The sequence below is a fragment of the Callithrix jacchus genome, chromosome 13 (assembly GCF_049354715.1).
Source record: "Callithrix jacchus isolate 240 chromosome 13, calJac240_pri, whole genome shotgun sequence".
Classification (NCBI taxonomy): Eukaryota; Metazoa; Chordata; class Mammalia; order Primates; family Cebidae; genus Callithrix; species Callithrix jacchus.
The window spans coordinates 99894784-99920077 of NC_133514.1; the positions used below are offsets into that span (position 1 = coordinate 99894784).

At 35.0% G+C, this 25294-nt stretch overlaps 1 protein-coding gene across 6 annotated transcripts in view; it reads left to right on the forward strand.

Moving 5' to 3' along the window:
* The window catches only part of WDR7 (WD repeat domain 7), a 390067-nt gene that overhangs the window by 129411 nt on the left and 235362 nt on the right, over nucleotides 1-25294 (forward strand). For 3 of the 6 annotated variants that reach the window (XM_054244247.2, XM_035271195.3, XM_035271193.3), the window contains exons 17-19: nucleotides 18279-18377; nucleotides 20821-20939; nucleotides 22932-23055. In XM_054244247.2, the coding sequence (XP_054100222.2) occupies nucleotides 18279-18377; nucleotides 20821-20939; nucleotides 22932-23055 (342 nt within the window). The remainder of the gene's footprint in view (nucleotides 1-18278; nucleotides 18378-20820; nucleotides 20940-22931; nucleotides 23056-25294) is intronic. The other 3 variants (XM_078348222.1, XM_078348221.1, XM_035271194.3) reach the window with 1 other exon arrangement.

Consider the following 25294-nt stretch of genomic DNA (forward strand, 5'->3'; position numbering starts at 1 on the left):
AGACTTTGCTGAAGTTGCTTACAGTTTAAGGAGATTTTGGGCTGAGATGGTAGGGTTTTCTAAATATACAGTCATGTCATCTGCAAATAGAGACAATTTGACTTCTTCTTTTCCTAATTGAATATGCTTTATTTTTTTTTTCTTGCCTAATTGCTCTGGCTAGAACTTCCAATACTACATTGAATAGGAGTGGTAAGAGAGGGCATCCTTGTCTTGTACCAGATTTCAAAGGGAATGTTTCCAGTTTTTGCCCATTCTGTATGATATTTGCTGTAGGTTTGTTGTAAATAGCTTTTAGTATTTTGAGATACATTCATTCGATACCTAGTTTATTGAGAGTTTCTAGCATAAAGAGCTGTTGAATTTTGTCGAAGGCCTTCTCTGCATCTATTGAGATAATCATGTGGTTTTTGTCTTTGGTTCTGTTTATGTGGTGAATTATGTTTATAGACTTGCATATGTTGAACCAGCCTTGCATCCCTGGAATGAAGCCTACTTGATCGTGATGGATAAGCTTTTTGATGTGCTGTTGCAATCGGTTTGCCCGTATTTTGTTGAAGATTTTTGTATTTATGTTCATCATGGGTATTGGCTTGAAGTTTTCTTTTTTCGTGGAGTCTCTGCCAGGTTTTGGTATCAGGATGATGTTGGTCTCATAAAATGATTTGGGAAGGATTCCCTCTTTTTGTGTTGTTTGCAATAGTTTCAGAAGGAATAGTACCAGCTCCTCATTGTACATCTGGTAGAATTCAGCTGTGAACCCGTCTGGATCTGGACTTTTTTTTGGTTGGTAGGCTATTAATTTCTGCCTCAACTTCAGCTCTTGTTATTGGTCTATTCAAGGTTTCAACTTCTTCCTGATTTAGACTTGGGAGGGTGCAAGTTTCCAGGAATTTATCCATTTCTTCCAGATATATTGGTTTATGTGCATAGAGTTGTTTGTAGGAATCTCTGATTGTAGTTTGTATTTCTGTGGAATCTGTGGTGATATCATCCCTTTCTCGTTTTTTTATTGCATCTATTTGATTCTTCTCCCTTTTCTTTTTTATTAATGTGGTTAACAGTCTATTTTCTTGATCTTTTCAAAAAACCAGCTCCTGGATTTATTAAATTTTTTTTGAAGGATTTTTTGTGTCTCTGTCTCCTTCAGTTCTGCCCTGATCTCAGTTATTTCTTGTCTTCTGCTAGGTTTTTAGTTTTTTTGATCTTTCTCCTCTAGCTCTTTCGTTTTTGATGATAGCGTGTCAGTTTTAGATCTTTTCTTCCTTCTAATGTGGGCATTTAATGCTCTAAATTTTCCTCTCATATCCTTTCTTCTGCTTGATCAACTTGGCTATTGAAACTTGTGTATGCTTCACGAAGTTCTCATGCTATGTTTTTCAGCTCCATCAAGTCATTTATATTTTTCTCTAAGTTGTTTATTCTAGTTAGCATCTAATCTAACCTTTTTTCTAGGTTCTTGGTTTCTTTGCATTGGATTAGCACTTGTTCTTTTAGCTCTGAGAAGTTTGTTATTACCCACTTTCTGAAGCCTATTTCTGTCAATTCATCAGATTCATTCTCCATCCATCTTTGATCCCTAGCTAGTGAGGAGTTCTGATCCCTTGGAGGAGGAGAGATGTTCTGGTTTTTGGTGTTTTCATCCTTTTATGCTGGTTTCTTCCCATCTTAGTGGCTTTATGTACCTGTGATCTTTGTAGTTGGTGACTTTCGGATGGGATCTTTGAGTGGATGTCCTTTTTGTTGATGATGAAGTTATTTCTTTCTGTTTCTTAGCTTTCCTTCTAACAGGCCCCTCTGCTGCAGGACTGCTGGAGGTCGACTCCAGACCCTGCTTGACTGGGGATCACCGGTGGGGGCTGTAGAACAGTAAGGGTTGCTGCCTGTTTCTTCTGTTATCTTCGTCCCAGAAGGGTACCTGTCAGATGTTGGCCTGAACTCTCCTTTATGAGGTGTCTTTTTGGGTATATGGGGGTCGGGGAGCTGCCTGAGGAGACAGTCTGTCCCTTATAGGAGCTCAAGTGCTATGCTGGGAGCTCTGTTCCGTGCAGAGCTGCTGGGCAGGTAGTTTTAAGTCTGCTGCAGTGGACTCATAAGTGCCTCTTTTCCCAGGTGCTCTGTAATAGGAAGGCCGGCTTAAGTTCTTATTGCGCTGCTGCCTTTTTTCATAGATGTCCTGCCCCACACAGAGTAGTCTAGTCACAGTCTGCCAGCAGAGGTGTGGCTGAGCTGCTGCATGCTCTGCTGAGCTGCTGTGTGAACTGCCTCGGTAGTGGTGGTCACCCTTACCCCCACTGAACTGGACCATTCTGGGTCCAGTTGCCCTTGCTGTGAAACTCTGCATCCAGAGCATTTCAGATTGCTTGTTTTGTGAGGGTGGTACCTGCTGAGCCAGATTGCCTGGCTCCCTGTCTCTGACCCCTCCATTTCAGTTGAATGGGTTGCTCTGTCTCCCAGGCATTCCAGGCGCCATTTGAAATGGCCACCCAGATTTGTGTGAGTTTCTGTGTGCCAAGCAGGCACCAGCTAAAACCACCATGCTGAAAACTTGTGGTGCTTTTTGGCCCAGGAATCTCCTGGTCTGTGGGCAGTGAAAATTTGTTTGGAAATTCAGTGGGCACTCACCGTCTGTATTGTTCTTGCTGGGAACTGCACATTGGAGCTGTTCCTATTCGGCCATCTTGGATCCTCCCCCAGTTTTCTTTTTTTTCTAATGTCCTTAGAAGCTTTCAGATTATTCAGGTTACAAAAACTGAGTTGTGAAATGTTTTTTCTCTTTTTTCTATTTTCATGAAGAGTTTATGTAAGATCAGCAACATTTCTTTCATAAATTCAAACTCTAGATCTAAATTTGCTGGATTTAGATCGAGAGTTTTCTTTATAGGCAGTTTTTAAATTCTGGGTTCAACTTCTCTCACTGTTTGACTTTTTGGATTTTGTTTCTTCCATGTCAGTTTTGTTTAGTACATATTTAGGAGTTTCTAATTCAAATTTTTCAAATACATTGAAATTAGAGATTATAACATTGTCTTTTAATCTCTCTAGTCTCCATAGTATGTCCTTATTTTTATTCCTGATTTTAATAATTTATCTCTTCTCTTTTTTTGCTTCATCAGTCTTACCAGGGAGTTATCAGTCTTATTAGTCTTTTTAATGAACTCAATTTGACTTTATCCTTTCTAGTGCATATTTTTCCCCACTTCCTTAAATTCTGCTGGCTGTTTACATCCTACTCTATTTTTTGGATTCAATATGCTGGGGTTTTTTTTTTTTTTTGACTTAAGATGGATGGTTATGTACTGATTTCCAGCACTTCTGTGTGTGTGTGTGCGCATGCATGCATGTGTGCATGCACCAAAAATCCTGTCACCTATGAATAAAGATAATTTTACTTCTTTTCTATTAGTATGCATTTTATTTTTCTTACCTTATCACGCATGTTAGGACTTCCAGAATGTTGTTGAATCAAAAAAGGTAGAGCAGATATTCTTGCCTCATTCCCGATCTGCTGGATAAAGCATTGAGTCTTTCACTTCTGAGTAATGTTAGCTATAAGTTTTTCTTCCGTGTTCTTTATCATATTGAAAAAGTTCCATTCTATTCTTAGTTTTTTGAGATTTTAAAAATTATGAAAAGATGTTACATTTTATTCAGGTGTTTTTTTCTACATCTGTTGAAATGATTATTTGATTTTTGTCTTTTGATCTAATTCACTAGTGAAAGCACACAGGCCAGGAGTTTTCTTAATGGGAAGGTTTTTAACTACAGATTTAAAAGTATTATAGATACAGGACTATTCTGCTTGCTTTTAAAAATGTCTACTTGGGTGAACTTTGATCATTTGTGTCAAATTTATCAGCAAAAAGTTGTATGTAATATCTTATTTTCCTTTTAATATCATATTTATAGGATTTGAAATTATATTCACTCCTTCATTTCTGTTATTCATAATTTATGGTTTTTCCAGTTTTCTTTATTGGTCCGGCTTGTAGTTTAGCAGTTTTATGGATCTTTTCAAAGACCAGCTTTCTATTCATTGATTTCTGTTATTTTTCTATTTCATTGATTTCTGATTTGATATTTATTTTTACTATTGTAAATTTGCTCTTTTTAGTTTTTTAATGTGAAAGCTGAAATAATTGATTTAAGACCTTTCTTCTTTTCTAATATAGGCATTCAGTGATACAAATTTTCCCCAAAGTATTGTTTTTGTGATGTTCTACACACTTTGCTATATTGTACTTTTAATTTTTTTCTTTTACCCATGGATAATTTAGTAATGAGTTAATATAATTTCCAAACACTTGGGGATTTTCCTGGGATCTGTCTGTTACTAGCTCTTGCTTTATGGTCAGATACTATATTTTGTGTGGTTTGAATCCTTTGTCATTTTTTTTCAGTTTATTTTGTTTATGGGCCAATAAAATTACATACATTTACAGTGTACATGTTTTGATACATGCATACATTGCATATATCAAATAGCTAAATCAAGCTAATTAACGTATCTATGACCTAATATATATATCATTTTATGTGTACCTTGAGAACACTTAAAATTACTCTCAGCAATTTTTAAGGTAAATTTAAAAAATTTTACATAAAAATTTGCTTAAAAATATATTTACTTAAAAATACATTGTTATTATAGTAGCCATGTTGTACAATATGAGTCCTTTTGGATTTATTGAGGCTTGTTTTATGGCCCCAAATATGGTCTGTCTTGTCAATATACTGTGTGTGCTTCAGAAGAATGTGTATTCTGCTGTTGTTGGGTGAAATAGTTTATAACTGTCAGTCAGGTCAAGTTGCCTGTGTTCAAGTTTACTAGATACTTGCTGGTTATTCTGCCTGCTTGCCTTTATCAATTAAATAAGGGTATTGAATCTGCAGCTATAATTATGGGTTTGTTTATTCCTTCTTACATTTTTATCCCAGTTTTTGCTTCATGTATTTTGAAGCTCTCTTGTTAGATACATAAACCTTTGGAATTGTTATTTCTTCTTGATTATTTTACTCTTGTCATTATGAAATGACCTTTATTCTTGGTAATATCCTTTGCTCTGAATTTTACTTTGTTTATAATAGAAGAGTAATTTCAGTATTTTTGGCTACTTTTGTAGTATAATATTTTCTCATCCTTTTACTTTTTACATATTTGATTTTTTATGTTTAAGATGTTTCTTGTGGGCAGCATATAGGAGTCTTTTTTGTTAATCTGATCTGACCTGCTTCTTACTTGGGATGCAAAAGCACTTTACATTTAATGTGATTGTTGATATGGTTAGGTTTGAATCTCTCATCCTGCTACCTTATTTTTTCTCTTTATTGCACTTATTTTTCTTCTTTCTTTTCCTTTTTCTGCCATCTATTAGACTAATAAGTTTTTTTTAATTATTCAATTTTATCTCCTTTATGGCTTATAAGCTAATTATTTCATTTTATTATTTTAGTAGTTGTTTTAGAGCCTGTAGTCTATATCTTTCAGTTATCACAGTGTACATTCAAGTGGTATTATACTATTTAACATTTAATATAAATGTTAATTCTTGTAATATTATATTAGCAGTTCTCATCCTCTGGTCTTTATGCTATCTTAGTTTTATATATGTTATAAACCTCACGTATTATTCTTATGATTTGTGTTTAATAGTCAATTATATTTTAAAGAGACTGAAATAAGAAAAAATACATATTTACCCAAGTAGTTACCTTTTGTAGTGTTCTGCATTCCTTTGTGTAGATCAAGATTTCTATCTGGTATAATCCTCCTTCTAGCAAAAGGACTTACTTTAAGCTATCTTTTTCTTTTTCTTTTTTTACTTTAAGTTCTGGGATACGTGGGCTGATTGTGCAGGTTTGCTCCATAGGTACACATGTGCCATGGTGGTTTGCTGCAGCTATCAACCTGTCGTGTAGGCTTTACACCCTGCGTGCTAAGCTATCTTTTAGTGAGGATCTGCTTTCTTCAAGTTTGTAAATGTTTGAAAACATCTTTATTTGTCTTTGTTTTTTGTTTTTGAAAGCCTTTTTTTTTTTTCTGGTATAGAATTCCAGGTTGACTTTTTATATCTTTCAATACTTTGAAGATGATATTCTGTTGTCTTCTTATTTGCATTAGTTCTAACAAGAAATTTGATGGCATTCTTATCTTTGTTCCTCTGTATCATTACTTTATTAACCTTGTTTTTGAGATTTTCTATTTATCACTGGTTTTGAACAATTTGATTATGTGGTTCTTCAGTGTAGTGTTCTTCATGTTTCTTGTGGTTGGGGTTCATTGAGCTTATTAATTTTATAGTTTTTGTTAATTTTGAAAAATTTTCAATAATTCTTTAAATATTTATTCTATCCTTTCCTCTCTCCTCTCTCTAAGGGACTGAAATTACATGTACACTAGGCTGCTTGAAATTGTTTCACCTATCACGGTACTCTTTTATTTCTGGATTCTTTTTCCTCTCTGTGTTTTGATTGAGATAGTTTCTATTGCAGTGTCTTCAAGTTTATTAATCTCTTCGTGGCAATGTCTCATAATGTCATTGGTCCCATCCAGCGCACTTCAAAAATTTATTTTTATTTTTTTTTAGAGAAAGTGTCTCACTATGTTGCCTAGGTTGGTCTTGAGCTCCCAATATCAAGTGATTTCCCCATCTTTGTCCCCAAAAGTACAGGGATTGCAGATATAAGTGACCATGCCCAGCTGTCATCCAATGCACTTTGCATCTCAGACATTGTTATATGTGTCCCCAGAATTTTCATTTGGGTCTTTTTTTCTTTGTCTCTACCTAACTGCTTTGAATACATGGACTGCAGTTATAATAAATGTTTTAACACCCTTCACTGATAGTTTTGATAGCTTTGTCAGTTCTGGATTGGTTTAAATTAATTACTCTCCTCCTTGTGGACTGTGCTTTCTTGCCTCTTTGCATGACTGATAATCTTAGGTTAGATAGTAGATGTTTGAATTTTGCCTTGTTGGGTACTGTTTACTTTTGTGTTCTTAACAGTCTTGAGCTTTGTTACGGCATTTATGTCATGTAGAAACAGTTTCTTTTTTTTTTTTTTTTTGCTGGTCTTGCTTTCATGACTTGTTAGGTAGATTTGGAGCAGTCCTCTAAGATGAATTTTACTCCCTGTCACCGAGACAAAACCTTCCAGCATATCCAACGCCCTGTGAACTTCCATTTAGGCTATTGGTAGCAGGCACTGTTTCTGGTCCTTTAGATGGCTTCCCCCAACCTCTTGTTGTTTATTTACAGACAGGTACTGATTGGTATCCTGCTGAATACTTAAGCAGGATCTTTTGAAGAACTTTGATCTTTGCAGCTCTCTTCTTTCTGTCCAATGAATTCTAGCTGCCCTGGTTTCCTGAGACTCTCAGCTTTGTCTCCTGAACTCAGGGAAACTGCTGGGCTGCTCACTTTGTTCCCCATGTATCTTCACCTGGGTACTCTTAAGGCAATAACCTGGGGTAATCATAGCATCATAGGGCTCACATTGCTTGTCTCCCATCTCCCTTCATTGCGTGATGCCCAGGGGCTTGAAAATCATTGTTTTATCTTTTTGTTTGCTTTTGGTTGTTTTAGACAGTATTGCAAATCTGTTTCTGGTTACTCCATCTTGGCCAGAAGTGGAAGTTCTTTTCCCTTTGTTTAAATATGTTCTAAATATACTGTTATTTTACATAGTAAAAATTATATATGAAGTTGTGATATTTTTAGAGTGTTATTACTGGTAGAAATGAAAATAGGCTCATATAGGTAAAGGACTTGTTTAATGTATTCTTTGTAATAGAGGTATGATTAGGACACAACCAGTGCTTTTAAACTCTAGATCCCACGCTTTTTCTGCGGTAGTGTATGTTTTGTTTTTCTGAATTCATTGAAATATTTTCCACAATATACACAACAAATTAATGGCAGGATGATTCATGTAAGACTGACTTCTGTTAGAGATACTATTTGTTGTCCTCCTCATTATCTTCATGATTCTTAGCAGTTGATTCTTCTTGCATTATGTTTTACCTTCTCTGTAATCATAGTAGATAGAAGGATTCTCATATATTTTGTGACATTGTCATGATGTATTCACCACCATGATGGTGTTAGATTTGCCCATCTGGTCAAGTCTGAAGATCTTAAAGTTGGAATACTTTAATATTGCTTCTCTCAGAAAAGCACTGAGTTTTGATTGCAGTGAAGAAGGAATTGAAAATTGGGTCGTTTTTAAAAAAGCATTTACTTAAGGCAATAGATTTAGGAATTTTCATTTGGAAAGCATGTATGCTTTTCTTCTAAAGTAAATGAAGGCCAGAAGTTCCTACTGAGAGAGTTACATAGTAAAATAGTTTAAGATACTGTTATGAAGCTCACTTTCTATTTTAATATTGAAATAAATAGACAGTGTAATTGTTTTTTCAAGAATATTTATGTTCTTTGTCTCCTAACAACTCTGTTAGGGAGGTTAGAGAGATTGGTATGATGTAAACTCTTGAGTAGTAAATGTGTCTAGTAGATAACACATGAACCTATATAACCAATTTAGGGTTGGAAGTGGTAAGAGATACAGACAGTGGGCTCTGAGTTCTCTAAGATTTTAGCAGTTAGAGCATTTATTTCTTCTTCTTTATACTCCAGCTTTTCTTAGCTTGGTTTGCTTTTAAACATTTTCCTCTTACGGGTTTTTTTTTTTTTCTGACTTCCTCTACTATGTACATTGACTCACAATGTGGTTTTAAGTTGTATTGCAAATATGAATATGCATCTATTCAATAAGCTGTCACTTACATGTAGGCTAATACTTGTTTAGCCGCCAAACAGTTTATATATAGTAAGGCCTTTAGCTGGGGATTGGAACTTTCAGAGATGTTTGGGTTTGAGAATAAAGATAGTTTAGATAGTTCAGCTTATATAATTTTCCATAACCAATATTAGGGCACTTCACTGGAAAATAATATCTTCACAAGAGGTTTATTTTGCCTAACAGTAGACTTGTTTGTTGGGGTCCGGCACATCTGCTGGGGGGCTACCAACCTGCAGGAGTCCCCGAGACCGCCAATGTAGATGTCTCGTTCAGCCTGAGGGAGAGAGTGCGCAGAAGTGAAAGAAAAGAGAAAAGCGGAGTCTGGAGGGCTGGCTTAGGCTATGTCCGAGCAGCAATTTTATTTTTGCAATATGTTCTATTATATACTTTTCTGAAGTTAATGTTGTTTACGCCAGATCAACATACTTAAGTTACAGTAAGCAAGTTACGCCCACTAAGTCACGCCCAGTAAGTCAGTTAAGCCCAGTAAGTCAGTTATGCCCCGTAAATTACTAAGTAAGTTACGCCCAGTAAGTCAAGGCAAGTAAGTTACACCCAGCAAGTAAGTTACGCCCAGTAAGTTATGGTAAGTAAGTTACAGTTACACCCAGTAAGTTACGGTAAGTAAGTTACCAAGTGTAAATACTTAAGTTAATATTTTACAATGAAGGTAACAAGGGTCCAAAATGAACACAATCAAGCAATAAACCATAAGGAGCCAAAAGTGGACACAGTGCCTCACAAGTCCTCATATCCATTAAGTAATGTCTGTTAATTATTTTGAATAGCATAGTCCCTCTCTTGGTTCCTGCTTTCCCTCAGCTCGACTCCCCTAACTGGGGATCTGTGTCCGGGCTCAAGCTCACCATATGGCGAGGCCCATTTCCTAGGGGCCTCACACAGGAGCGATCCCCACAGATTGCTCACTTGTTAATTCAGTGTTTGTCAATAATAATATTTACTGTCAGTTACTTACTTTTTTTTTTTTTTTTGAGATGGAGTTTGACTCTTGTTGCCCAGGCTGGAGTGCAATGGTGTGCTCTCAGCTCACTGCAGCCTCACCTCCAGGGTTCAAACAATTCTCCTGCCTCAGCCTCCCCAGCAGCTGAGTTTGCAGGCATGCACCATCATGCCTGGCTAATTTTTGTATTTTTAGTAGAGACAGGGTTTCACCATGTTGGCCAGGCTGGTTCAAACTCCTGATCTCAGATAATTCACCTGCCTCAGCCTCCTGAAGTGCTGGGATTACAGGCCTGAGCCACCGTGCCTGGCTGTTACCTACTTTTTCATGCAGTTGATTTTTTTAGACACTGGATTTTGCAGTTTTTGAAATATGCTACTAGAGAAAAAGGGATCAGGGATATCAAATAACCACACCTATCCATGGTAAATATAGCCCTAAATCTGCAATTGGTTTTAGGCTTTTCTGCCTTTTTTATCCCCTTGAGACAGGTTTTACTCTGTTGCCTAGGCTGTACTGCAGTGATGCAATCATGGATTACTGCAGCCTCACCCTCCTGGGCTCAACCAATCCTCCTGCCTCAGCCTCCTGAATAGCTGGGACTATAGTCACAGGCCACCATGCCCAGTTAAATTTTTTGTAGAAATGGAGTTTCACCATGTTTCCCAGTCTGGTTTTGAACTCCTGGGCACAAGTGATCCTCTCACCCTGACCTCCCAAAGTGCTGCCATTATAGGAGTGAGCCTCTGTCTCTACGTCTGACTGTTTTACATTCTAATGTACTGTATTTCTCTCTGTTCGTTAATCTCATGACATAAGTCTCTGGTCTGTGTCTCTAGTGCTTATCTTGATTGTGACCATATCTTTGTTTAGTAGTTGCATCTTTACTCAGTGGGAAGTACCCCAGCAAGTTTCAGCAATGTAAAGTTTAAGGTTATGTTATGTTCTTTCAATTTTATTTTTCAGAAATGGGTTCAATTTAGGTTGTCTAAACTTAGAAGTAAAGGTAGTTACTGTTAAATTATCTCAGGAAAGATTTACATAAATTAACCAATAGTTTAATCACCATTCTTTTCCAGGATTTATAGAGAAATAAATTGTACTTAACATAGAGTCTGTATATCAGATTAAGGAATAGATCTGAGAATCCCTTAAAATTTTGTTGGCTTGACCTTCTGTGCCTTTATTTTTTTAAATTGGTGTACCCATTTGATTTGCTGTGGAAGCTCAAAGGGTAGGGACATTTTTTTTTCTGCTTTGTTTAGTGTTTTATCCCTAAAACACTATTCAGCTAATTCTTTTAATAGATGTAGAGATGAGGGTCTCACTGTATTGCCCAGGCTGGTCTCAAACTCCTGGCCTTATGCAATCCTCAGGCCTTCGACTCTATTTTTTTTTTTTTGAGACAGAGTTTCCTCTTGTTGCCCAGGCAGGAGTGCAATGGCGCGATCTTAGCTCAACCTCTGCCTCGTGGGTTCAAGCAATTCTCCTGCATCAGTGCTTGAAACAGTGGCTGATAGGAGCTCAGCAAATGTTTACTGAATGAAAGCATCTATAGATAACCTTCTCTTGGTGTTTTTAGAATCAATATGTCAATAACTAGTGCTGAAGCTATAAGGGCTGACAAATCTCTGCCCTCAAGGTGCTTATATCTATTGGAGAAAATCCACACAAGTGCAATTTATGATAATATTTTAATTGGTTATTATATGCTCTTCTAGACAATGAATGCCTTGAGGGTAGATACTTCGTCTAATCTTTGTGTGTTTTTGTATGCTTAGCTCAATACTGACATAGTAATTGTCACTTATTTAGTGTTTAGTGAAGTAGAAAATTTTAATAGCCTTCATAATAAATTCAAGTTGGTGTTTATGTTATAAATTTATCTTTTACAATAATGAACTCTCTCCCCATGGCTCTTGGTCTTAGAGAATTCATTGGTTTATTTTGGATGCTGGTAATGAGGGAGACCTTTTACAGAAAGTTTGTCTGTTTTTTTACTTTTTGATACGAGTTATAGGCCAAGGTAAAGTTTTCATCACATCTGTGTTTTTTGTATTTCTGATGCTATCTAATGCTGATCTACAGGTGAAGTAGTGTGACTGTGACTGTTTTTCAAACATGAGCACCTTCATGTGTTGTCTTGTGTGCCTGTTGTTTGTCAGAGTGCCTTCTTGGGCTGTTAATGCATTCTGCTCTGGTAAGTCCTTACCTTTCTGCTGCCTGCACCTTTTGTACTGCCCTATTGCCCTTAGTTTTGGTGTTCTTCTTTGATGGTATTTTACGGATATCCTTTTTTTTTTTTTCCTAAGAATGTTTGGACATTGCATTTCTATATTGCTTTGAAATGTGTTCAGTTGGTGGTTTCCTATCTAATGGAAAGGGTCTAGATTATTAATGAGTCCATCACTTAAATAAGGATTTTATATATTGTTTGTATCAGCACCAGGATGAATGGTATTAATCAATTTCCAACATGACTAAATGTATTTACTTAGTATATACCATGATATATAGAGGAAAGTTCCTCTGCGTTTTCCATTTATTCCCTACAACAGCTGATGCAAACAATTATGCCCATGTTGCCCAAGAACTCTGCAGTAACTACTCAGGAATTTATTTATGAAATGCAGTGTCTAGAAATACCAACACCACAAAAACTTGAACATTGCATAAGTAGTATATTTGAAATTATCGTAGCTGCTAATATAGTTGCTTTTGTCATTAGTTTCCAAATACATCTCCATTACATGATCATACTGCTTAAACGATGTTCATTTTCTCTGTATGGTTTCCTGAAACATTTGGACTAACTTTAACAGTTCCATTAGTTATAGATAAGGAATAAAAATGTTATTGGACTTCCTAATAGTAACCCTAAGCTAAAGAGAGGACTATGGAGATCGGTTAGAAGATGTATGTTTCTTAAAAATGTGGAGGAAAGGTGGATCATGGTGGCTCATGCTTTTAATCCCAGTAATTTGGGAGGCTGAGGTAGGCGGATTGCTTGAATCCAAAAGTTTGAGATCAGCCTGGGCGATATGGTGAAACCCCATCTCTACCAAAACAAGCAAGCAAGCAAAAAACAGAAATTATCCGGGTGTGGTGGTGTGCACCTGTATTCCCAGCTAATTGGGATGCTCAGGTTGGGAGGATGTCTTGAACTGGGTGGTTGTGGCTGCAGCGAGCTGTGATCACATCACTGCACTCCAGCCTCGGTGACAGAACAAGACCTGTCTCACAAAAAAACCTCGAGGAAGGATGATTTTTGCATTTTTAGAATTCTGAATACAAACTATCAGTCAAATAAAAAGGCACAATAATGGTAATTTCAGACCTCATAGTCTTAAAAAATTACTATTACTATGTTGAGTACCTTTTCTCAGCAAGGTTTTACAAGATGTGCTCCATCAGAATAAAGAAGTAAACCAAGGAAAAATAAAACACGGGGCCCAGGAACTGGGAAACCCATTGAAGAGAGCACTGAGGGAGAATGGACAGGATGACAGTGAAGGGAAGTCTCGGGATGTCAGCCATGTGGCAGACATGAGCAAGGATGTGAGATGGCTTCTGAAGAGATGGTTCATGGGAAAATAATACTGCTATGTGGAAAAATCACTGAGAAGCTGTTGAAGGGTTTAACTTAGAAATAGGTACCAGGCATAGAGGCCGGGCACGGTGGCTCACGCCTGTAATCCTAGCACTTTGGGAGGCTGAGGCGGGTGGATCACGAGGTCAAGAGATCGAGACCATCCTGGTCAACATGGTGAAACCCCGTCTCTACTAAAAATACAAAAAATTAGCTGGGCACGGTGGCGCGTGCCTGTAATCCCAGCTACTCAGGAGGCTGAGGCAGGAGAATTGCCTGAACCCAGGAGGCAGAGGTTGCAGTGAGCCGGGATCGTGCCATTGCACTCCAGCCTGGGTAATAAGAGCGAAACTCCGTCTCAAAAAAAAAATAAAAAAGAAATAGGTACATAGAAAAGAAGGCAAATGGGGAGAAAATATAATTTTTAAATTCAGAAAAAACCCCAGGAAGGTGTCCATGGAAAGAAATATGATCTTAGTAAGCTATCTGAGTCAACATTGAACATTATTTCCATATAGAGATATTTATATATAAATTATTTATGTAGCAAGATATATAAAATGTATCTAATATAAAAAAATCTATATAAAATATATATATTATATTTTTATTGTAAATAAAGGAAAGGAGATTGGTTAGGAGATTTGGTTTGTCAAAGTTAAATCATCTTCCACTGTAACCAATAGCTAATGTGAAGATTTGGTAAATCAAGAAATTGCAGGATTAGCATATTATAATATTTAGTGATATGGAAATAAATGCTGTAAGAAATAGTTTAAATGGTTGAAAATGATTTCCTCTCAGGAGCCATACATGGGGATGGGGCAGTGGAATCCTATATTCAAAATGAGCTTTGTAATACTGTTTGACTTATTAAAACTGTGCTTATATTATTGCCATACATGTTGCATGAGCTGCCAATTCTATTGGACATATTAAAATATGCAGAATTAAAGCTCAGTGCCTTCTTGTATAATAACAAAATAGCTCTAGCTCATCAGGCATATTTTGCCGATTAGTTTAATGAGTTAGGGTTCCTGAAATAGTAATAGGACTCATTATGAGGCACTTTTGTTTTTATTTGCATCTGGTGGTATTATGCTAAAGGATAGCATTATAATGGGGCTCTAAGACACGGTCTTAGAGATTACTGCACATACAAGGTTGCAGCCTTCCTTTTTTTAAAGAGGAAGCTTTTTTGATCATTACTAATATATTTGTTTTCTAATCTTCTAGTCATGATTATAGTTAAATGTATTGGTATAGCTTTTTGTAATCTTTTTGGCATTAGGAAATATCGAATGGGAATTTTTCAGATAACAAGGAATTAGGAGAATTAGAGTTTTCTTGCCAGTTTTGCATTCATAGCAACGTCAGTGCATTAATTATGGCAATTGCATAAAGCACTAAAGATAAGATATACTATGCTTAACCAAACAGGGGGTGGCTTTACTTAGTTTTATACCTCAAAAAGTCAGGCATTAAAAAACAGGCAAAGCTGAATTAATGATTTATCCTAATGTTTCCTGTTGATATAAAAGATGGCTAAAATGCCCATCTACCTAAAACATAAAAAGTAATAACACGGCCGGGCGCGGTGGCTCACGCCTGTAATCCCAGCACTTTGGGAGGCCGAGAGATCGAGACCATCCTGGTCAACATGGTGAAACCCCGTCTCTACTAAAAATACAAAAAAATTAGCTGGGCACAGTGGCGCTTGCCTGTAATCCCAGCTACTCAGGAGGCTGAGGCAGGAGAATTGCCTGAACCCAGGAGGCGGAGGTTGCGGTGAGCCGAGATCGCGCCATCGCACTCCAGCCTGGGTAACGAGAGCAAAACTCCGTCTCAAAAAAAAAAAAAAAAAAAAAAAGTAACATAAAGGAAAACTTCTAAAAAGCCAATTGTTGCTCTATAATATCTGGACTAGATGCAGACTTAGTGACGAATGCCTTTGTTAAGTATATGGTGGTTAATTCTACAAAGTTTCTTAACTTGTAATTTTTTCAAGTTTTCTTTCTTCTCTTCCTCATTCTCTCCCCTCACCCACCCTCCCCATGACATCATGATTACCATAAAATACTTTAAAATAACTGCTCAGTAACTAATTATATTCTTTTTTTTAGTATTAAGCTTTTAAACTTAGCTTTTTAAGCATCACATTTTTTGTACTTTATAAATTTTTTTCTCTGAAAAATGTATTGAAAAGGGCTATTTGTGTATGTGTGCTGGGAGGTAACGAGATTTAGAACAATATGTATGGAGCACTTACCACTCGAAGTATGTTAACTTTCTGTCCTATAAAATATTTTTAATATTACAGTGGGAGTAGTTTAGAATCAAATTTAAGTGTAGCTTAGAATCAGATTTCAATGAAAAACTGAAATATACCTGTTCGGAAGCGGAATCTAGGGATGTTGTAATATTGAGTATGTATGTATGTGCTGTTTAAGGGGAAGCTGGAGCAGATGTGTGCATATACATGTTGTCACACAGGTTTGTTTATCTTCACCTGTCTTTTCTTATGAGAGTAAGCATTTGAGAGAGGCTCAGATAAAATAATGGCACTGTGTTAGTTCTGTCACTATGTCGAAGCAGTGCTAAAACTGTTTTCCCTTATGTTTTGCTAATCCTTAATGAAAGAAGCGAATTGATAGGTGACATAGTAGCTTTTCTGTTAAGAAATCAAATGCTTGATGGTGTTTTACAGTATAAATCTTTCATATTCAGTACCCCATGAAACCTCAGATTTATTATTTATTAAATCTTGAGCTTTTTATCTTGGAAGTAATTTTTTTTCTGCTACTTGCTGATTTTTTTTTTATATATAGACAGTTGTAAAAGCTGTAGCAGAGTTTAATTTCTTGATGAATTATGAGTGTGCTCTAGAGTTTGCCATTTCATTTTTGAGGTAATGTGAATAAAATACTTTTTGGTGGTGATGCAGAGATTTTTGAAGCATAGTAAATCTGATTCCTTGATTTCTATTACAATATTTTCTTGATTTTTAGTGCCCACAAAGTTTATTAAAGGAAGAGTGTCAGTGGCTTTTTTTCTAAATGAAATGTCATTTAAATATGACTTCAAAAATACAATACCCAGAATCTGTTTTTTCTTTCCTTAAAAATAGTTATATATGTTGAATTATATTGTATTAAGACATATGCTTACTCTAGCACTTCTGCCAGTAACATTTCTAGTTTCCTTTTACTCTCGTTCCTTATAGGAAACAATCCTCCTACTTATTTGACCTATCTTAGGGTAATGACCACTCAATCCTAAACTTTTATTCATTTGTATTGAACTTCCTCACTCTCTCATTCTATTGTCCTTTTAGAATTAAGGGTAAAACCACATAAAATTAACACAGCCTTTCCAGGGATGATAATTTCTCCCCATTTTTGAAAAAATGAAATTATAGGAAAGTCCTAATTCAAGCCATCAGAGGAACATTTTGATAGAACAAAAACTAAAACCTGAAAATATTCTCCTTGCTACCAAGGCTTACCAACGTTTTGCATGGAGGATGAATAATTTATAGGTCATAATCACTGAATTTGTAATTAAAAATGATAAGTAAAAAAATTATTCCATGGAATATAAAAATATTTTGTATTTCTTTGCAAGATTACTTTGTAATGAAGTTTATAGATTTTATGAAATATAGAATTAAAAGCAGATCTACTTCTTTTGTAAGTATAACATTATAAAATAATTGTAATATCATAAGGAACAAAAACCGGATCTCTTATAATAAGAATTAGAATTTCCCAGATGAAACTTTCATTTGTGCAAGACGTGCTTCTTAGGGTTTATAGAGTTAGAGTTTCTTTTTGTGTCACTTTTCATGGACTACTTTTGGTTCTGCTGTTTACCTCACACGTGCCTGATTGACATTATGATGCATTCGTGTGGAAATTATGAAAACGTTGTTTTCATGCAGCTGTCCTGTTGTCACAAAAGAACTTCACTGCATGAAAAGCAAACATATCATTCAGTAGACAATGCTTAATCTGTTCAGGAGCCCAAACCTATTGCTGTTCAATGACAGAAGAAAGGAGAGGGATTAATTTGAAGATGCTTGTGCATGACATATGGTAATTTCGCCATAGGAAGGAAGTGTCAAATGGTGACCTCTAAATCTTAACATTGACCTCCAGTTGTAGAATGTGTGTGCCATACGGTCCCTTTGCTTTTTCATATGATAATTTAAGCTGAAACATTTTCTTGGCAACATAACTTTATTGGGGGTGGGTAGGGAGTGAATTGGTACCTCTCTAAGAATTATAAAATTCACAAAACCTTTTTTAGTGTATGAGGCATTTTAAAATAATTTTTTAAAAACACTTCAATGAATGAACCTGTTAGGATTCTATGAGTTAAACATGGTATATATGTGGTATATATATTCTTTGCAAGTTGGGATGTTTTAAATTGGGTTTTCATAAAAGTGTGAAAAGTTGAAGTGATCTCAGTGAATATTGGTTTGTAAATTTAAAAATAATTTACACATAATGTCAGAGAATAAACTATTAGAAAAATGTAACTGACAATATGAAGACCAACATGAAGCTTTTTTATTAAGTGATATATTTTAAAAGTTGAATAACATTTTTGCTAATTTTTAATGTTGTCATTTATGGCTTTAGTTTTAGAGCTATGTTTTGTATTAGTCAATACATGTATCAGAATATCAGATTTTCACTTTAAGAGGAATTTGAACTATATTGTGATTACTGTTCAATAAAATATATCATTTTTCTGCTGTAATCTTTAATGATCATGCCCTTCTGATGAAAACATCGTTTCAGTTCCACATTCTCTGTTTTGCCAACTTTGTTTTTCATTCTTCACTAATACTAAGCTTTTTTTCAGAAACTGCTGTACCTCAATTCTCTCCTCTTTATTTCTTCTCTTTTCCTCTGCAAGTTGCTGCACCTGTCGTTTCCGCTTGGTCTGATGCTGATCACTCTGGCTCTGACCCTGCTTCTGCTCCTGCTTTACATACCTGTTTCTTAGTAAATGAAGGTATCTCTCAACTTCCTAACAACTTTCTCTCAATCTGTGCTTTATTCCAACAGACATGTTCTTTTTATCTGAGTTATACATTCATCTGCTTTGTTATGTATGAGATTCTGAAGTACCCATTCTATGACTTTATTTGCTAATGTCAATGACAAGAGCCAGTTATAAAAATGTAATGTTACCCCTGGCTGGTATAAACCATGTTTCCTATAATCTAAAAAACTGTTAAGGAAGTGCAAATATGCCAAAGTTTGATATAAAGTCAGTATTAAAGGTGGATTGGTTTTTGTAATGATGTTGGCCATGTGATTTCTGGCATTAGAGCTAATAAATTTATTTTATGTATCATTACTTGGTGACAGACACACTTTGCTCTCTTTACACAGTTGTGTATGCTAGTTAGAGGGAGTTGTTAGGGAGTCTCTTAATTAACATTCTCATTGGAAAAGTCTTCAGATTGATTATTGCCATCAGTAATTATAGACCAATAGGAATTTACCTGTTCTTCTAGTTTTCTGTTTTAGGCTCAGGCAAAAATTCATTATTTCAGTATGTAAGGTGTAGTTGGGCTACCATATTATCTCTGTGGGGTAACACAAGTCAAAAGTATTTTTGGAGCTCTGAAAATGGGAATTAGATCTACAAACCTGTATTCTATAAGACTTTCTAGGATTATTTTTACTGCCTGGAAGCTTAATGAAACATGTGAGCTCTGAGTTAAACCCACTGTCTTCATTGTGTTCGTAGTTACCACTTTGCATAATATAAAAAGGAAGAAATTTTTAAAATCAAAACTATAACAGGAAAAGCTGCCTCTTCATAAAAAAGCAATATTACTAGTCCATTCAAATGGAAGGAATGTTGCAATGTCTATAAAGTACAGAGACCATGTAGCAAGTACCACTCCTTAGGAAAGTAAACATGGGGCCTTAAAAGTATAACTTTATTTTTGGTTTCCTTGTCTTAGAACTGTACTAAGGTTTGTGTGTTAAGACTGAATTTTAGCAAAAATAATTAGGGTCACATTTGTTACAATATTTGTTAATTCAGAAATACACTGTTAGATTTTGGGCCTTGGTGAGAATCATCATCATACTAAAATTTAGCTCATGAATATACTTTATACTTATATGAAACATTAAAATACTTTAGGTAACTACTAGGTATATACATACATGTATATATAAAGTATATCTCCCTCTGTTTCAAGTAAGTTATAATCTAAAATATGTTCCCCTCACCTTAAGTAATGTAAGGACATGTTTGTTATCAGTTGATGAGAATTTCCTCACTAAAAGGATGAATCTTTAGATAAGTGGCTTGTCAGTCTCTCTCTCTCCCTCTCTCACTCACTGACTCCCTTTAACAATTCCAATAATTATTTTAAGTTTTATGGTAAGGTTTTTGTCATTATTTTAAGAAGATTACAGTTTAGATTATTTCAAAACACTGATTTGCTAAAATTCTGTGTTCAGATAGTTCACCTGGTAATATGATAGCAGACAGTTTGCAGCCATCTTTGATAACTTATCTTTGTTATCCCTAGGAGGTAATGATAACTTTCATGGGTTGATTGTGGCCTCATCTATAATCTGATAAGAGGCATTTGTTGTATATATATTTTTCACATACCTTTAAAATAGCGTTGAAGTGATTATTGAGCATGTCTGTTATCTAATACTTTTAAATATTGCACTGGCATACAGTATTTATCGTTTTTCCTATAATCAAGTTCCATATTGTGAATTAGAATTTTAGAAAAAGTAACTTTTATTCCCATAGATTAGGTTTAACCATGTTTAAGATTTTGTAAATTTTGAATTGTCTGATTTTTATTTTGTGGAATGTCTGAATTCATTTTTTTCTCTCAGAATTGTGGATTATGTTACTTATATTAGTTACGATTGTGATGAAATAACTGATTCATTTTGTAAGAAAAGGGGTCAGTAAGTACCTTACTGAGAGGTCCTCTGACAGAAAGGGAGGACAGCTCTTTTGGCTGAACAGTAGTAACACACAGAGCACCTTAAGTGACATAAACCTATCTTTGGATATCTGTGTGAATGCCCTTTTAACTGACAGTGGTTTCAAGTCTATTGCTCTAATGTGTCTTTATTTCTGTGTTTTGCCATTCTTCAATATATGTTTTATTTTAGAGGGACTGTTAAGAAATGTGTTTTTGTTGTGAATTTGGATATACTTCCTGTGGAAATTTATTTGTTTTAAGATGTTGAGAATTCTTATAGGCACCAATTACATGATTTAGGGATGAAATACATTTAGTATAATTCCTTGTACAAAATGTCTCCTATTAAATTGAAATCATTTGTAATATAACTTAGCATATCTGCCTTTTTTTGTTTTTGGTATGCTTCCATAAAGAACTTTTGACATAGGGAATGCTGAAATGTTTACAGTGTTTTTAACATGTAACTTTTTTTGACAGGTTGGAGTCAGTTAGCTGCTATGCACTGTGTTATGCTGCCAGACCTATTGGGATTGGATAAATTTAGGCCTCCCCTTCTGGAGATGCTGGCCCGAAGATGGCAAGATCGATGCTTGGAGGTAATGCTGAGGTGATAAAGATAAAAAACAAAAATATTAAAAATGCATTGGTCCAAAATGTAAACTCAAAACAAAAATGATTAGTGTTTATCTGATTTATAATTTGTTCATTATGTGATAGAAAATGTGGATTCATGATTTATGTTTTCTTTTTCAGATTTTGTACCAACCAGTAATGTTCCAGCTGGTTTATTTGTTTACTTTTAAAATAATTCAGTGACTGTTTGATAGTCTTGTATACTTTATAGAGCTATTTCTTAAGTTTGGTTTCTGTACAGATCATACCCACACATGCATAAACACATACATAAACCTGCCTCCCCAGAAATACGCACTCAGTATCGTCACATAAATTCTAATTGAATAGCCATATTTCACTGAAAGGTACTGTGTTACTGGCAAAGGAGGCCTTGGAATTAGAAGAGACCTGGGTTTAAATATCAGTACCACCAATTATTAACTTTGTGACCCTGGGCAATTAACCTATTTAAAGCTCATTTGTAAAGTGGGGATAATAATATATTCTTCATGGGATTGCCGTCATTATCAAATCAGATGATGCAAGTAGAACAGGAAGTACAGAGCCTGACACATGGTAGGAACTCAATAAATGGCAGCCATCATTTTGTGTTAATGGCCTTATTCTGCATTGGATATTACTTGGAATATAATATTACCGAGGACTTGGAAATGTTTAATAAAGATTTTCCTTATTATGGCGTTTGACCTGTAAAGCCATAGCAGTTTATATTATTCAGGATTCTTAATTTCCAAATATAAGTACAAGTAATATACTTCTTTCCTGGACTTCCTTCCCTCAACTTCAAGTGGTATCGCACAGTACTAATATTTTCATGGGTTTTCATTGACTAATATTTTGCATTCACTTCAGAAGTCACTTATACTTAAAAACAACTTTTTTCACTGGAACTCTTATTTAGATGCTGCTGAGTTGTCTTTTCAATTATAAACAGTTAATAGGCCATGTGTGGTGGCTCAAGCCTGTAATCCCAGCACTTTGAGACGCCCAGGCGGGTGAGACCTGGGCAATGTGGCAAAACCCTGTCTCTACTAAACATACAAAAAAGAAAAAAAAAGCCAGGGCATTTTAATTAATGATTTCACTGTGCACACCCCTATAGACCCAGCTACTCAGGAGGCTGAGGCACGAGAATCACTTGAGCCCGGGAGGTGGAAGTTGCTGTGAGCCAAGATCATGCCATGGCACTCCAGCCTGGGCGACAGGATAAGACTTGGTCTCAGAAAAAAAAGAGTTAATAAGTTGGTACATCACTTTATAATTGACTAGCTTTTTTCACTTCATGCCTGTGGCTTTTTTGCCAAAATAAAACTAAATCAAAACTGCAAAATAAAAGTTGTATGCTACATTGAAAGAAAAATGTATATGATTTTGAAAAGTGATTTCCTCTGTAGAACTAAAAGAAATTACGCCTTTGTATAGGAATATATTTACCTATTTGTCAAAAACAAATTATTTAAGTATGTCTTAGGTATATGTGAATCATGTTAATTTATACATATTTGTATAAATAGTATCTACTTAGTATACATAATATAAAGAAATTAAATAGATAAGGTTAAGTTTCTTCAAGCTAAAAAAAAAAACCCAAATTTAATAGCTCTCACAGTGGCTTAACGATAATGTTAATATAGAAATTTTAAAAGTAAAATGCTATATTAAAGTTCAAGAATGCTTTGGAAAATGAAGTCTTAACCCCAAAGATGATATAACTGTTGAAACCTAATTCTTTCCATTAGTGTTAAAATATTTTTCAGTGAAATCATTAATTAAAATGTCTTCGATTTGCTAGCATCTAATTTTTAAATAGTTAATTGATTTGGTTAATAGTTTTTTTCATTTAAATATGGTTTTAATGCTTTCTAGCTTCATTTCATTATAAATTTTCTAGTTTATAAATATCTCCTCAACTAATCTACTTTCTGCTTTTACGTTTGGGTGTATGGTCTTAGGTGAGAGAAGCCGCACAGGCCCTGCTTCTAGCAGAACTGAGAAGAATTGAGCAGGCAGGCAGGAAGGAAGCCATCGATGCCTGGGCTCCTTACCTACCTCAGTACATAGACCACGTCATATCACGTAAGAGTGCTCATGTTTCTTTTCAAAGCTTTGCAGGCATATATAGAAAAAGTATCTATACTCACAAACATATATGCCCCTACCCATCAATAAAAGTGAGTCTTTAACCTTAAAGTGAAAAGAACGGGTACTCAAATTCTGCTTTATTATTTTCTGAATCTCCGTATTTTGTAACTTGCTTTAAAAAACAAAAACAATGGTTGTCTATATCAAAATATTCATTACTGAACTGACTTCTTATAAAATTCCCCATCAAATATCCGATTCTAAAACTAGCATGTGCCTCTGCCCATTGCATTATTATGCTTTTGGATGCCAGCTTGTTAGATATTGATCTGCTGATATATAAGTTCAGATACAAGGCAGATTCTCTTGCTAGTTGGAGTTGGAATTGTGAATCCTTAAAAAACAAAGATCTGGTAGAGTTAGACGCATGCACTATTTAGCAAAAGAAAATTGGGAAGGATTTTGATGGATAGATCCCTTAGAGTATAATTTGAAAGGGTTAGAAAAACTGTTGAAATGTTTTGAATATTCTTTTGCAAAATAAAACCTTTATAATTATGTTACGTTGAATGCACATTGGAGAAAAGTTGTATTTTGCTATCATTTTTTTCTTCCCAGAGAGAGCATACTCATTTCCAGTTCATTTGGTTTGTTTTTGTATTTTTCTAAAAAAAAATTCATTACGAAAGAAATTTTGAAGGTCTCTCACTTATTAAGTGACTAAATTATATTCATTATAAATTAGTTTTAATTTTGAAAGATAAAGTCTTAATAAAAGTTTAAAAAAACTCTTTATTATGAAAATTTGGCCTGAGTTTTAAGTGGACTCATTTTAAATGACCCTTTACCAATAACAATTATTCTTGGTAATGAAATACTCATTACATATATCCAGATGGACAGTACATTATTATACAAGAAGGAAAATGAAAACAAAATTCAGAAACATTTATAACTGTTACAGCTGGTTTAACTCTACCATATCTTTGCCGCTGCTGACTATAGAGGATGTTTAATCAAGCATGTGGCCTGGGCCACTTTTCTTAAGCTTTCTTAGTCTCAGTTTTATCGCAGCTGAAATAAAGATGATAATAGGACTGTATAGGATTATTATGTGTGTGGCATGAGTTAATCTTTAAGTGCATAGAAAAATTCCTAGCCCACAGTAAATATGATTCATTTGTTGAATACTTTATAATCTATAAAAATGCAAAAATATATTTCACATATAACCAAAATATCACATGTTAACAGCTCTGGTTAAAATTCTTAATTGTTTGAGCAATAAAATATTTACTCGGTGAATATAAGTTGTCATTTGCTTCCTGGGAATTTTTTCTATTTTAATAAAGCAAATTAAGTTTAGAAAAAACAGGGCATCTAGACATATGGACTCTATGTAAGGTGTTGGGCTTAAGATTCTCTTAAAAATATGTGTAGATTTAAAAATTTTCAGAATATTAAAAATCTTTCAAAAAAATAGGATTGGGATGAAAAGAGCTCTGTCTTTCAGTATATGAGAAGGCAGTCTGGAAAAAGTACTCGTTGTTCAAGAATATATTTGCCCAGTTTCTTTAGAGCATAGTCCTGGTATAATGCACCTAATGTGTATATTTAGGTCACTTACGGTAGTGGTCATCCATAACTGTTTTTGGCTGCCTGACATCTGAACCCACTTGCTAGATTTGGGTCATCTCCCATTATCTAGGTCTTGGTGGGATGTAGGCTCTGACCTCTAACTTTAGAAGCCTAAGGGATGAGATTCACCCTCTATTAACTCCCCTGACAGTCTTGTTAAAAAAAAAAAAAGTATTCTTTGCTCATAATTTATGGGCATTAACTTTATAATATTCCAGAAAATAGAGTTAGATGATCAGCTCATTATAAACTTTATTGAATTACAAGATCCTCAAAGTTAAGGATGAACTATGACTGTAGTACTTATAGAATTGGTTGAAGGTGAAAATAGACAATGGCAAATCACTGAAGAACGTTTTTATAAGGAAAATGCTATTAAGGAAATATTAAGACATGCTTTTAAGACATCTTTATTTAGAATGGACTACTGTGAAGTAGAGGAATTGATAAAAGTAGAATAAGTAGCTGGGAGGCTATTGCAGAACAGAGGTTATGGGATCCAGACATAAATGTAGATAGGGTAGAATTAAAGATAATTGCTAAGCCTTGATTACTGATTGCTTATAAAGGTCTAAGAAAAACACCAAAGATTAGT